Source organism: Colius striatus, chromosome 1 (genome assembly GCF_028858725.1).
Source record: "Colius striatus isolate bColStr4 chromosome 1, bColStr4.1.hap1, whole genome shotgun sequence".
NCBI classification, from domain to species: domain Eukaryota; kingdom Metazoa; phylum Chordata; class Aves; order Coliiformes; family Coliidae; genus Colius; species Colius striatus.
Window position 1 is genome coordinate 11,294,647 of NC_084759.1, and position 14,906 is coordinate 11,309,552.

General features: G+C 42.5%; 1 protein-coding gene across 1 annotated transcript in view; it reads right to left on the reverse strand.

The window, feature by feature from the left end:
* The window catches only part of MTMR2 (myotubularin related protein 2), a 68,012-nt gene that overhangs the window by 35,355 nt on the left and 17,751 nt on the right, over positions 1–14,906 (reverse strand). Inside the window, exon 2 of the mRNA XM_061991583.1 lies at positions 9,782–9,887. Coding sequence (XP_061847567.1) covers positions 9,782–9,887 — 106 coding nt within the window. The remainder of the gene's footprint in view (positions 1–9,781; positions 9,888–14,906) is intronic.

The window sequence follows — 14,906 nt, forward strand, 5'->3', positions numbered from 1 at the left end:
AAGAATACCACAGCAGGCTGACTACAGGAAAGATCAGCAGCATCTCTGCATGACAGACTCACAGGGATTTTTCTGAGGATTATGACCCAATGGGTTGAAAAACTATGTTAGAGACATTCAGACCAACAAGATATTAACTGCAGGGAAATGCTTTGTGTCTTATTCTTTTGTGATATTAGATGTTCAAAGGGAAATAGACAAAGCACCATGGACACATGGATCATTTCAGAATAGTACAGGGAGTCAAATATACCATTCAAAAACCACATCAAGCCCACTCAGCTCCTAAGAGAGCACTGAGGCCAAAAAAGCTTCCTAGCTTGGTTAAAAAACAAGACAAGAGGCATTTAAGTTATCAATAAAAAGTTCTGACAGCAGACTGTCTGTTACACTAAGGACAATAATCACATGCTAACTGCAACTGTCTTTCAGCTATGCTTTCCCAAAAACTAAGAAACAATTCACAAACTGTGATTTCTAGCTACCATACATATGGCAAATAGTATAAAAAGTAGAAAGCATAAAAAGGCTTGAGAAATCACATGCTTACTTACCACTTTCTTGAAAATCTTTAAAGAGAAGCCAAAGATTAGTGTATTAAAAAAAACAAACCCCAACCTAGTCACCAGGGTAACGTAAAGGCACCCCTCTGTAGGAGGAAGCAGTCACCATGCAGTGTTCCTCTGGTGTTTCCTGCTCTGTTTTTTCCCCACGATGTACTTCCCCATTCAGACCCAAGTGTCCAGCAATGAAGAACTGCCTCTGTGGGCTGGTGAATTTCCCGGGCCCTCGCTGCACAAGTACAAGACAAAGCTTAGAAGCTCAAAGAAATACATTGTCGAGGGCCATTCGTTCAACCATGGCTGGCTTGTCTCTTCAAGTTTATATGGGCTTGGTGCCTCAAGACAATTCTCTCATTAGGCTCCGACAGAAAGTCGTCATTGACTCAACACAGCAATGCTCTCTGGCACAGAAGGTTGCAGATATTATCTATTCAGACAAGTCCAACATTTTTTAAGACAGAACCTTCTTCAGTGCCAAGGATTCCACAAACGTCTCAAACAACAATGGCTCTGCCCTCCACTGGCTGCTCAAAAACTTTGAACAGCACATTAGCCTGACTATTCTTTCTTTATTTTTACTGAGTTTTGTTTAATATATAATTTATACTGGAAAGTAGATAAAAATTTTCAAGCATTAAATCAGTTAAAGTATTGAACTAATTCACTGAGGTTCATATCACCAGTCTTAAGTAACAGAAAAACACTGAAGAAAGAGAGAGTTATAAATTGTACCAATTAAAATATGTCACAAAATAACTCTTTCACCAAGAATTTCACCTTGGAGTTTAGTGATAAATATGGGTTCAAGATACAAGTAATTATATATTTAAAATGAGTAAACAATTATACAAAGGAGAACAAAGAGGTTTCATTCAGTGCAGAAACATCTACAGAAAATCAAATCTTGGCAGGTACTGCATGCAGTCACAAACCTGTGTGCTCCTTCTAAATACCATGCCTGTTCATTCCTGCCCGATCTGTGCTTCCATCTACAGAACTGTAACTATGAGGAGGGAAAAAAGAAGGGGGGAAAAAAGCCACCTCTTACCCAGTTTTACTCAGTAAAAGCAGAATCCTTGCATTTTGTAGCTAGGAGAAATACTGCAGTCGATTAGGAAGTGCTGAAAATATTTCTGAGGAACATATGAAGGCCATTTGCTTGTTCTCCTTAGTTTTCCATTCCTAATAGATGGCAATCATAAACGCTTCCAGAGATTTCCTTCACTGTGCATTACTTCATATTCAAATATTCAGATATTTCTACATAAGAAAAACGAGCAGCACTTGCCGTCTTTGCTCTCTTCTAACTATCTGAGCACTTAGGGAGTATTATCTACATGCAAAGGAGATAGAGAACTGACTGCATCTGGCTTTTCCTCCTCCATCTAATTTGCACAAAATCAATATTTTGCAGCCCGGAGGTTGGCTACTCTGTGGTTTTGTTTCCTTGAAAGTGGGAAGTACAGAAAAGGACTTAGTGGGGAGAGGTGCAGGGACAGGGCCAAGGTTTTTCATCTCTTATGACAGTCTAAAAGATTGTAACTCTCATGAAATATACAGCATTTACAGTCATGGAAACTGGAGTGCCAGAAAAACATGGCAACGGCAGTGCTAAATTACAGTCCCTCACAGGGCTGTCCTGGAATGACCACTCTTATGGACAAGAGCATCATTCATTCTCCAGAACCAGTTCTTTGTGCCTTTGTTCAACGACAGATTAATGCTCCAAGGAAGCAAGAAAGCCCATTTCCCACAGTCACACAGACAGAACTGTATGGCCCAAATCAGAATTCTGAGTTAAAATATTTTTCTCCCTAAGATTTTGCTACTTCTCTGCTCCTGTAAGTCCCACTGCTTGATATCTCTGATAATATAACCATCACCAGTTCTTGTATTTGGGCCCAGTTTCATGCCTGTGTGCAAGGGACTGTTGAAAACACTGTATGCAGATCAGGTAAAGACTACCTCTGCCTACTGTTCCACCCACAAAAGCTCATATGAGGTGCATCTCACTGAGAATATAGCTGAGCCCAAAGAGACAACACAGAAAAATGCATATGGCCAAGTCGTCACACAGTGACAGTAAAAGGATTAACTGCTTATTTAGTTTCACTACTGTATCACCGGTTCACATGGAGCCAAGTCTTTTGTGAGCACAGGGCAATTATCTTCACCATCTGCTGGCTTGCACAATATAGTCTGTAATTTAATAGCAGTCACAGTCCAGTGCACTGGGAAGAAAAGCTCACACCATAGAAAACATCTTTGCATTTGCTATGAACTAGTCTTCTTAGAGGCAGTCCCACACAAAGAGTCAAGGGCTAGTCCAAAACAGCAAGACCTATCCCTATATATCATTACCATATCATTAGCCAGCAACGTGCCCTCGTGGCCAAGAAGGCCAATGGCATCCTGGGATGCATCAAGAAGAGTGTGGCCAGCAGGTCAAGGGAGGTTCCTCTCCCTCTCTCCTCTGCCCTGGTGAGGCCTCATCTGGAGTCCTGTGTCCAGTTCTGGGCTCCCCAGCTCAAGAGAGACAGGTAACTGCTGGAGAGAGTCCAGTGCAGGGCCACCAAGATGATCAGGGGACTGGAGCATCTTTCTCATGAGGAAAGGCTGTGCGAACTTGGGTTGTCTAGTCTGGAGGAGACTGAGGGGGGACCTCATTAATACAGCTATTTAAAAGATGCATGTCAAGAGGCTGGGGCAACACTTTTTTCTGTAATGTCCAGTGACAGGACAAGGCGTACAAAAGCTGAAACACAAAAAGTTCTGCTTAAACATAAGGAAAAACTTCTTGCTGTTCAGGTGAGAGAGTCCTGGCACAGGCTGCCCTGGGAGGGTGTGGAGTGTCCTTCTCTGGAGGTTTTCAAAACCCACCTGGACATGTTCCTGTGTGACCTGATCTAGGTGGACCTGCTTGAACAGTGGGGTTGGATTGGATGATCTTTAGAGGTCCTTTTCAACCCCTAACCATTCTGTGATCTGTGATCTGGATTAGGGGATCAAGTGCACCCTCAGTAAGTTTACATATGACATAACACTAGGTGGCTGCATAGATCTGCTTGAGGACAAGAAGTCTCTTCAGAGGGACCTGAATAGGTCGGAGCAATGGGCCAAGGCCAATTGTATGAAGCTAAACAAGGCCAAGTGCCGGGTTCTACACCTGGGCCACAACACCACCATGGGATACTACAGGCTTGGGGATGTGTGGCTGGAAAGCTGCCTGGAAGAAAAGGATCTGGGGTTGTTAATTGATAGCAGCTGAAAGTGAGCCAGCAGTGAGCCCAGGTGGCCAAGAAGGCCAATAGCATCCTGGCTTGCATCAGAAATAGTGTGGCCAGCAGTCCCAGCAATCCCCCTGTACAATCTGGTACTCGTGAGGCTGCATCTCGAGTGCTGTGTTCAGTTTTAGGTCCCTCACTACAGGAAGGACATTTTGGTGCTGGAGCATGTCCAGAAACAAGCACAAGACTGATGAGGAGTGGCTGAGGAAACTGGGGGTGTTTAGTCTGGAGGAAAGGTGACTGAGGGGAGACATGATCACTCTCTACAGCTACCTGAACGGAGGCTGTATTGAGGTAAGGGCTGGTCTCTTCTCCCAAGTATCGAGTGATAGGACAACAGGAAATGGGCTCAAGTTGCACCAAGGGAGGTTTAGATTGCATATTAAGAACTTTTTCCCTGAGAAGGTTGTTAGACACTGGCACAGGCTGCCCAGGGAGGTGGTAGAGTCCCCATCCCTTGAGATATTGCAAAGCCATGTAGCTGAGGCACTGAGGGACATGGTGTAGTGGTGATGCTCTTAAATGTCCTTTCCAACCAAAACAATTCTATGATTCTATGGTTAAGCGATAAACCGAGCTGACTAGCAAGCCTGGAGGTGCTTAGGCAGAGGGTTTTTTTCATGATTTAGTGCTTTCAAGCTTGCATCATTCACTAACTGAAAAGTCCCTTAAAAGCAAAACTAAAAAATATTGCTTAAACAAGGGCTTAAAGCTTAAAAAGTTATGCCTCTCTCTAAACCCAGCTCTTGTTGAACATGTGTTACACATAATCAAAGCCTGACACACTTCCTGTGTTGGCAGGGAGATAGCAATGGAAATGCTCACTGAGGCTAGTTTTAGTGATTTACAGCAAAGAACGGGGGGAAGAAATCACATCTTTCTTCAATATGTTTTTCTACTAACAATATACATGTTCTACATAAAACTAGTCCAAGCCACTTTACACTAAAGCTAGAATAAAGTAACACAATGGTGACAAAGTCAGCGACTGGCTTTTCAGTTAATCTTGCCCCACATTACCTGAGGGACAGGATTTACTTCAATTTTAGAGGTCTACATCTGGAGAAATTACCATGAACTCCATAGTCAAAGGAACAACAGTAGGTTTTCAAATGAGACAAAACTGCATCTTTACTGGAGCACAGCTAAAGCTGATATCCACGCTTAAGAAATTGTTGCTGCCCCTCAAATGTTCACAACACCCTGCAGCGAGGACTTCTCCAGCTCAGCTACATGTTGTTCTCACTTAGCATGGTCATTTCCTTAAGGCCAAGACAAATCAGATCATAAACGACTTATTTCTTTCCATCAAGTACAAAGGAACTGTGGTTGGCTAGCTTGAATGCAGACTTGCTCAAACAGATTTCATCCAGAAAACCTAAACAGACAGCAATTGCATCCATTTACTCTCTTGGAAAGAGAAGACTCTTTCATATGCCTTTTGTCCTGCATCAGTTGTGCATCTAACAAAATAAACCACAAGGGCTTGTTTGCAGTCTCAAATCATACATACAATGGATAACAAGGTTATGCAAGCAACTCTTTCTTCCCTTTTTGCCCCTTCTCCCCAGGACCTTTGAGTCCTGGGCATTCTATAACTTTGTTGCATCTCACATACAAACCCATTCAAAATCTACCGATTCCCCATACATTAAAGAAGCAAATTATTATGGAGGGAGGAAACAATCATGGAGGATGGGACACATGCTCGTTCAATATTTTGCTCAGAGGAATATCAAGAATTGGGGATCTTACTGTTGCCTGTAAAGGAGAGAATGGTTTGGTGGTCACAAGCAGCAATACCAAGAGCAAAGATTTTAACTACTTTTTTTTTTGGAAGCTGCACAAACTAAAGATATGGGTGAGCTGTACTGTTTCCTCTGTCTGCAGAATGGACCAGAAACAAGAAGCAACATAAGAAAGCCAACATATGAGTTACCATCCTCTAGTTCACATTTTCACTGAATGCAATTCAACATCAAACACAAGGGACATCAACAAATTTTCAGGCAAAGGTACTGTTCTTAAGGGAAGCGGCAGCAGGCTCCACCAGCCCTATCCACTGTTCCAAACTGCAGATGGAAAGGATTTAACCCTTTTATGAGAGCCACTCCAAGGCTTTCAAAGCAGTAAACTTCAGGCATTATCCTACTGCTAACAGCTAGAGCATTAGCAAGCAGGCTTAAGGGCAGTACTACAAGATGCACAGACATATCTGCCTATAGGCATGGGAGAAAATACCATCTATAGGACCCAGGAGCAAGAAACTCACCGTACTTTCATAACCTAGTTTCCAGATCTGTAGGGGATATTTTTTTTGCACCTCAATGCCTTTGGCAATGTTGGCTCTAAAGCATTTTTAAAATCTTATCCCAAATCACAGAGTATCTATGAATTTCCATCTCATTTTTACTTCCATCTACTTCAATTCTATTCTTGCCTGATCTATAACTTATGTTAAAACATATGGCAGTGCATTTGCTAAAAATTCCCTCAAAAGAAAGCATTTCCTAAATCAAGTCTAAACAGCTTCAGATTTGAGACTGGGAAGAGGGTGGGAGGAAGAATCTAATAGTCCTTTGTTGTTTTCCTGTTGAGGTTCAGTGGGCTTTTTTCCTTCTTTCTTTTTTTTTTCCCCATGAAGCTAACTGAAGCAGCCAAAAGTTACTTAATTTATGAAGTGAAAATTCTATAAATTGTAGTGGAGAGATAATTTAATCTTTGTTCCAGATACTGAAATGTTCAATATACATTAAAAAAAACAACAACAAAAAAATCCCACCTTCATAAAAGTTGTTATTAAACACTTCAGAGAAAGATTTAGGAAAAGTACCACACATGCATTCAGTAGGAATCCCCAGTGGTTGTCTCATTTACCTCATTACAGACATGTGCGCACACATACAGAGTGTTAATTGCACTCCAAAAGAAAACTGCAGGCACAGACTGCAAGAAATGATGTGGGTCCTTCCCCTGGTTCCCTCCTCCCGATGGACGCCTACTATTCTTCTAAAAATTCCCCCCAGAAAAAGAGAGTGCTAATTGTAGCTATCACAGAGTGTTTTTCCATCGTCACAGAAATTTAATTCCTAAATTTGAGTCAACGCACACGCAGAGGCAGAGACCAAGCAGAGGTGGGAGTGATGATGGATCCACGTAGCAATTCATTCTAGCAGGGAAAATTTAAATGCCCATCAAGAGCATAATCCCATAATTGGCAGATCCACTTCAGATTTTTGAAAAGCTTATTTTCAGCCTCTTAAAGCTAACTGATGCATCACCTTCCTGTGAGAACACCATGTAGCCCAGGCACTTGTCTCCCCTACCACAGTTGCCACAAAATGCATTAGTTCCCACTTCAAGGCTTATTCTCCTTCATTTTTACAGGAACTATGTGGGACTGCTTTTTGTTCTCAAAAGTAATAAGGTGCTTAGCTCAAATCTCAGGCCCTGTTAAGACTTGGGAGTTCGTGCTGTCTCGCACCAATCAAAGCTGCACAAGACGCTGAGGTGTGTAGGAAAAGGACTAGAACAGAGAACATGCTCATGTCACTGTATCAGTGAATGGCATGACTTCATCTGCAATATCAAATGCAAGGCCACATCTCAGAAAGGCGAAAGAAAATGGTGAGAACAATCAGGACCTTGAAAAATCTCTCACAGAAATGACTTTAAAAAATTTGGCAGAACTGTCATATGACAGAGTATTAATTCAGGGAGAACTGGGCAAAGGATGATAAGAATGATAAGGCCAGGGGGAGGACTCTGTTCTCAACTCAAGCCCTGAAAGAAACTGGTGTTAGCTGATCACTGCTCACAAGAAATCTTCCATTTAGGAGCTAGCACTAGGCTCCAAGAGGAAGTGTGAGAAGCAAACAGGAAGGCACCATCACCAACAGCGATTGATTTAAGGACAGGTTGTGTGACTGCAGTTGCACTGGCAATGCCAACACAAGAGGTTGTCCACAGGCAGAGGACAGGTCTTCATCTCATATTGCAGCCTTGTTGTCCAGCATCACTTTCAGGAATGAAGAAAGAAACGGTTAATTCATAAATTCCTCCAGAACAGAGAAAGTCAACTTGTACTAGTGGAAACTGCTCCTCTCTCCCCATACCCTAATACAAGTAGGACCATGGAAATGCATTTCTTCTGTGTCTGCTTTACTTTTGACAACCCGCTACTCAAGTGTAAGGGCAAGAACCTGCTTTATGCCTACACACAACCGCATTGGAGCCACTCACACCACCTCAACAACAGCAAGCTTTAGATGAGACACAGCAGGCTTATGCTGAACTTGGAGCTGGTGCAGGTTAAAGACCAAGAAGCATTTTGCCAGCAGAGACACCGGCTCACACCTGTCCTGCACTGTTTAGTTACATATTCTAAACAAGAAATTATCTGCATTATCATATTTTCTTAAACGCTATTCTAAAATGAAACAGGAATAGCCTTTTTTGCAACCATTTCAGTACTTCAGTTTGCTTAGAAAGAAAGAAAAAATAAAAAAGGAAGAGGGGGGCAGGCTGTGAAAAAACTACTCTACAAATTACAAGAACTGAGGAACAGCAAGGAAGTCTGGGCTTCTAATAGCCTCCAGTAAACAGTACATACCTATTTTCTGCCTGAAAAATTCATCATGCAGCTAAATGAACATTCCTCTGCAAACACTGTTTTTGATTGCTACTGAGTACAGAGGCCCTGTTGGACAGGGAACCAGATGAGCTCAGGAGGGCTGGAATCCCTGTCCAGACAGCTTACAACTCACGCAGATAAGGTGACAAAAGAAGGGAAAGAATCACAAGATGAAATCTGTGTTACAAGGAAAACATGTTGAGCCAATATAACCACTGGGAGAGAAAGACAATCTAAATCCTAGAAATGCTGCTCCATTCTCTATTTCTAAAGGTAATCCCCAGGTGTCACAAGAAAAGGTGCAAAGTCAGTTCAGCTGTGCATTTTTTGTATCTATAGGTAAAAGGTGTAAATTGTCATTAGATAATTTTCAAATCTTAGCTTAGTATTGGCTAATATGCTGCCTTTAGGGGGAAAAAAATCCATGCTCTTGCCACTTATGAACAAGTGGACTTTCTGTTATTAATTAGGGACTGCTGAGACAACATGGGACAGAAAAAAATACCACGGTTGTCAAAGGAATTAGTTTTGCATTTAGAGCTTTTTATGCATTTCTACTGCATTTAGATTTTACAAAGATGCTCACTCACACCTGAGAAACGCTAAAAGTCATTACTGGAACGTACCAATAGTTTTATCACTTGGGGACTTTTTTTAAAAGCACAGGTGTATCAGCAAACTTTTCGGTTTCATAAGAGGAATGTACAAACAGCTTTCAAACTCCTGTAAGGCTGAACAAGAACTTTGAATTTATAATTAACTAATCCAATAACAGACTTAAAAGAACCTTGTTTGGACCTTTTTATGTCAGAGCAATTTACTATGACAGAAGATTATTTTTATCCACTTGGAGATAGCAATCTTTCTCTGAAAGAAGATACTTCCAAGGACTCAGTGTTTACAAACAAGCAGGACTTCTCAAGGGAGAACATCTCTCAGATAGATATACAACAGGAAAAAAAAAGAAGGAACTACAACTGTCAGGTTGAGGATTTCACTTACTTAAAGCACTTAAAAGAAAATGGAGTTCCTTTGAAACTTCAGCTCCAAGTGTGGGTTGCAGAGCCAGCTTTTTGAAGATTAAACAACTTTATAAAGAAGGAAATAATATGATAGAGATTAAACTTCAATTTCACCTGTTTGGCTTTGGGTCCTTTCATGCTTTGGTTACATAAAATTTGGCATTAATCTGAAAGCTGATATCATTTCACCACATCCAAACTCATAGGAGCAAGAAATGTCCTCTGGAGGACGTTATATTTATTTTACTTTTCTTTTTTCTTTTTTAGGATACATACCCTTAAATCTGGAGAGAAGTTCTCTGCCGAGGTGGAGACCGAGTCAGATGATATAGCAGAGACAGATTTGGTGTGAGTAGAATGGTCCGATTGAGAAGTGGAAGCACTATAAAGAGAGAAACACCACAGCATATCAAAGCCATGCTCAAGAACACTCAAAGCCAGTCGGTATGGCCACGCATAGTCACATCGGGCATGTCTCACTATTTCCACTCTTTCCATTCTCAGAGAACCTGTTTTACCCACCGTTGCCATGGCTTACCAAAGTGTGTGTAACATAACCAAATCTCAGCTCAGACTGAGCCAACATTATCATGACTGCGAGCTTGACCAAATCCTAAATCACAGAAACCAAGGGCCTCCATTTCAGGCTTTCAGATGGGAGATATTAGTGCACTGCGACAGGATGAGAACAGACAGACTCCTGAACACATGCCAGCACAACTCCAACCACAGCTTTACAACAGTGGAAGAAATTCAGAGTAAAAACTCTTTCCATCACACAGAACTTTCCTCCTTCAGGTATAAGTACAGAGGAACTGAAAAGACTCTCTCAGTATACTTCTCTAGTGATACAAAGTGCGATTTGCTAAATAGCAAAGCGAAACAGTTATTTTCTTTTTCTACATAGTCTTTCTGGCACAGCTGTAAGCAATTAAAATAAGATTTTATAGCTTCTTTAATGCTGTGACCTCTCCTACGACCATAATTGCTTAAAATTAGCATTTGACAATAATACTTTTTAAATCCCAGATGACTAGAAAGAAAGCTCCTCCATGGTACAACCTCACTCCCTGAAGCCACAGTACAGCAGTGAACGTTACCTGTGGCAATTCATTCCCACACTCCTAGTGACCCCAGAAAGGGTTTAACCTGGGTGTAAAAGACACTCTTAAGGATCACCTATCAAGCTTGCAAGTCTAACCGTAGCTGAAGCAGAATACCAGCAGGAGCATTACATTTTCTGCTTCATAGAATCATAGAATGGTAGGGGTTGGAAGGGACTTTGTATTAATTAGACACATGACAACCTAGAAACAGCTCTATTTTAGCTTCCAAAGGGCCTGGAGATCTGTTAATTGTCTGAAAATTGTTTTGTTGCTGGTAAACAGCCACAAAAAGGCCAAAATGTTCCATTTTTATTTCTATTCTTTGGAGTCTGCCAAAGTACTGCACAGGAACTGTTAAAAACAACGAAGGACTAAAGTAAAATTGGGCCCTTGCTGGGAGTTAGTCCTTTCTCTCCAAGGATTAAAGAGTACTTTCATCCTAGAAAGTAGGAACTCAGCAACTGAACCTTTTGGAACAGTAAAAAATACTTAAAATAAATGACACTGGTGTGCTAATTGAATAGCCCAATCCCACTGAATGCATTTCTTGTACACAACTCAACAGCTAACCACTCAGCTTTCCAACTCAGTTAGCTCTTGCAGGGCTGCCAGGTTAACTCTCATAATTTTGGACGGACAGTGGCACTTGTGCACACAACACTGCTCACACCGCAGCAGCTCCAGAATCTCTGTTCCAAGCAGAAACTAATCTTACACTAAAGTAATAAGAATTGAACCTGCAAGGCTTCTTATTCTTACAGATCAAAGGGCCTCCCTCACAGACTGAATTTGTGTACAGTTTCACATTAGAATAAAATGGATATGAAGTGTATTCTGCTGCTGAAAGGTCTGTTCATGTCCTTCTCTCTTTCTCCCCCTCTCAACCTGGGCTACACCCCACTGCCATGTCCACTGCCCTGGACCAGCATCACAGGATGCAGTTCAACTTGCTGATCTGCCAGGGCAGTAAACTATTAATAAACATGAAGAGAGTCTTCTGTTGGATAACACAGCAGATTGGATTCATTACATGGCCACATAAATCATCGGATGCAGCACACGGAGAGGGAGGGAACCTGTATCTGGAGATGGTGGGAAGGCTGAGAGCACTTCTGCACGCAGCAGCCTGCAGCCATGCTAAATTAGGCTTAGCACTAAACCACATTTCTACATTATTTTACTTAAATGAGTTCAAGACCCTTGGATGTGTTCCCTTTAAACTCCTTTCAGCTTTGTTTCTGCATGGTCAGCCTTCATCTTCCCAATACCCTCATGTTTGCAACTGTTTCATTTGATTTTTAAGAGGGAAAGAAAAAAAAGTAAATCACAATTTAAACATTTCACAAAGCAGCACCAGTTTACTGTCCAGAAAGTCATAAGGAAATGGTACTTAAAGTTATAAACAAAAAGTAAGTGGATGGTGCAGATGCCTTTGTCACCAGGTGACAACTCTGCCTCCAGTCCCTGGGTCCCAAGGAGCTGGCTCCAGTCGGGGGAAGCCAGAGGCTGGGAGTGAGACTCCAGAAGCCTTCTGGCTCCCTCCCCTTTCCCGGCATGGAACTGTCGGTAGTTAAATGCATTTTAAAGGTCTGCAACTCTGATGAGTTTACAAGTCATTTAGCACAGGTGTAAATAACTACAGGGCACAGCAGCAGCTAACCTGGCCTGTGTGCACCATGTAGGACAGCTTACTCACTGAGCGACTATAACTAAATCAGTGAGCACAGTAACCTATTAGTAGAAGCATTTGCATCAAGAATTTAGGCACAGAAAAGGGTGCAAGGAAGGCTGGAAAATGGAGTGTGATAGTCTCTCTGCCCCCAAGCTAGTACAAGCTACACCCAAAAAACTCCCAAGACCCGTCTGTTGAACTTGTTCATAATGGCTCCCAGGGAGGGAGAGTGCAAACAAAAGGATCAAAATTTTACAATTTGTCTGTCCTCATAAGTTCCCTGTGTCTATTCAACACACAAGCAGTGACTATCTAATTATTGTAGACCTAAGATTTTTATTAAATTGTTCATTAATTTCAGTTAGACAGGCTAAGGGGCAAACTGCTTTACAAGGGAGAAAAAAAGAGGAGGATCATAATCCACAGCATGTGCAAGCTGTGAAAGTGTTTTGTGTTTGTCGATCACGCTTGGCTTCAAGTGGGTTTTCATGAAGGAAAGCATTTGCATTTTAGAAGTGTACTTTCCAAAGCTCCCTCCCCGCAGCAGCGTCCCTCAGCTCCCGCAGGAACCTCTGCTGAGGCCGCTCCCTCTGGGAACAGTGGCGTGGGCTCTTGGGAAGTGCTGCCTGCACACAGAGAGAACAATGCCGCACGGATTGCGTGGCTCTGCACAGGGTGCATAGGTTGCATATGTCTGGCTCGCTGCCTCCATTCTCCTCATCCATCATTTATAGGGAGCTGAGATGGAACGAAGGAGCAAACAACCAAAACACCGCTGGCTTGCGGCTCCTTCCTCTTATCATCGTCAGGCAGTTGCGCAGATCCAGCTCTGCTGCTTAGCAAACTAATTAACCTGATGTCCCTGCACGCTCATGAGAACTTTATTAGCTTCAGTGGTTTAGCCAATCTTGAGCTCTCCTCTGCTGTCAATGTAAAAGGAAAGATCCTCAAACCACAGAGCTTCCTGTGCCTTTGAGTGGGGGAGAGTGTCATGCGGCTGACACATAATGCTCCCTCAAGTTTGCCACCAGCTCTTTTGCATCATCTTGGGCAAATCATTTACTCCTCTTTCTATCACAGCTTCTACCCATTATCCCAGCTTTTGCCAATGCCATCCTGGAGTGTATTAGAAGAGGTGTGGTGAGGAGGTCGAGAGAGGTTCTCCTCCCCCTCTACTCTGCCCTTGTGAGACCACATCTGGAATATTGTGGCCAGTTCTAGGCCCCTCAGTTTAAGAAGGACAGGGAGCTGCTGGAGAGAGTTCAGCACAGGGCCACTAAGATGATGGGAGTGGAGCATCTCCCTCATGATGAAAGGCTGAGAGAGTGGCTCTTCGATTTGGAGGAGACTGAGGGGTTACCTCATTAATGTTTACAAGTACATAAAGAGCAGGTGTCAGGAGGATAGAGCCAGGCTGTTCTCAATGAGGTCAATAGGACAAGGAGCAATGGGTACAAGCTGGAACATAAGAGGTTTCAAGGAAATACAAGGAAGAATTTCTTCACTGTGAGGGTGAGGGAGCACTGGAATAGGCTGCTCAGATGGGTTGTGGAGTCTCCTCTGGAGACATTCAAAACCCACCTGGATGAGTTCCTGTGTGACTTACTCTAGGTGATCCTGCTCTGGCAGGGGGGTTGGACTAGATGATCTTTCAAGGTCCGTTCCAATCCTTAAGACGCTGTGGGATTCTGTCTCATACAAGACCTTTGGCAGCATGATAGGGTACTTCTGGTATCAGTCTGAAACACTGAGGAGCTCAACGAAGGTACTCTGTTCTCACAGGGACATACTCTCAACAGCAGTGTTTCAATAGCAAGACCACAGAGACCAAACCTGAGGCATGGCATGGGCATGATGGTCAGACCTGACTGCTGGGTTTAGGGGTGCCTGACAAGCACTTGAGAACACAGGTAGGTTTGGCCAGACATCAGTAAGGGTTAAAAATCACTGCAGCTGTGCCAATCACTGCTAGCTGAAGGTCTGGTTTAACACTTAACACTCGGCTGACCTGCAAAATAACATCATCTCTGAACCTCATTAATGTTCTAGGAAACAACATATATTTAGGTTCTCAAAATACTTTGGGGTCTTCCTAGGAGGGCAGATGTTCCTGTGAGGAACTTGTGAAGACCAGGGACCTCTTGGAGGGGATCTCTTCCATGCTTCAGGACCCGGCAGCTCCACACCATCCTTGCTGCAGGATATCAAAAGAGACCTCTACAACAGTTTAAAAGCACCTTCAGTGAAAGCACCTTACCCCTGTTACTGTCATTCCTGTTTCTCCTCTCCTTTCTTCTTCCCCATACTGAAGCAGGAAACATCTTTAGGATGCAATTAACACTAATCTATGTCTTTCATCTTAGTGATTATTTTTATTATTTAAATGTGTTTCTTATGGCCAGATTTTTAATGATAAATTAGTCAAAATGGTCTTGTATAGCATCTGCACGCAGTATTAACCCCTTGGCTATGTGGAATATATACATGTAACCAGAGAATTACAATGGAAACCAAACACAGTGACTCAACTCCTGATAAAAGTTTTCAGTGTTATTATTAGGACTATCCCACAACATGCCAGATATATTTGAAAACTAACTCAGACAGATGCCCTCTGGTGATT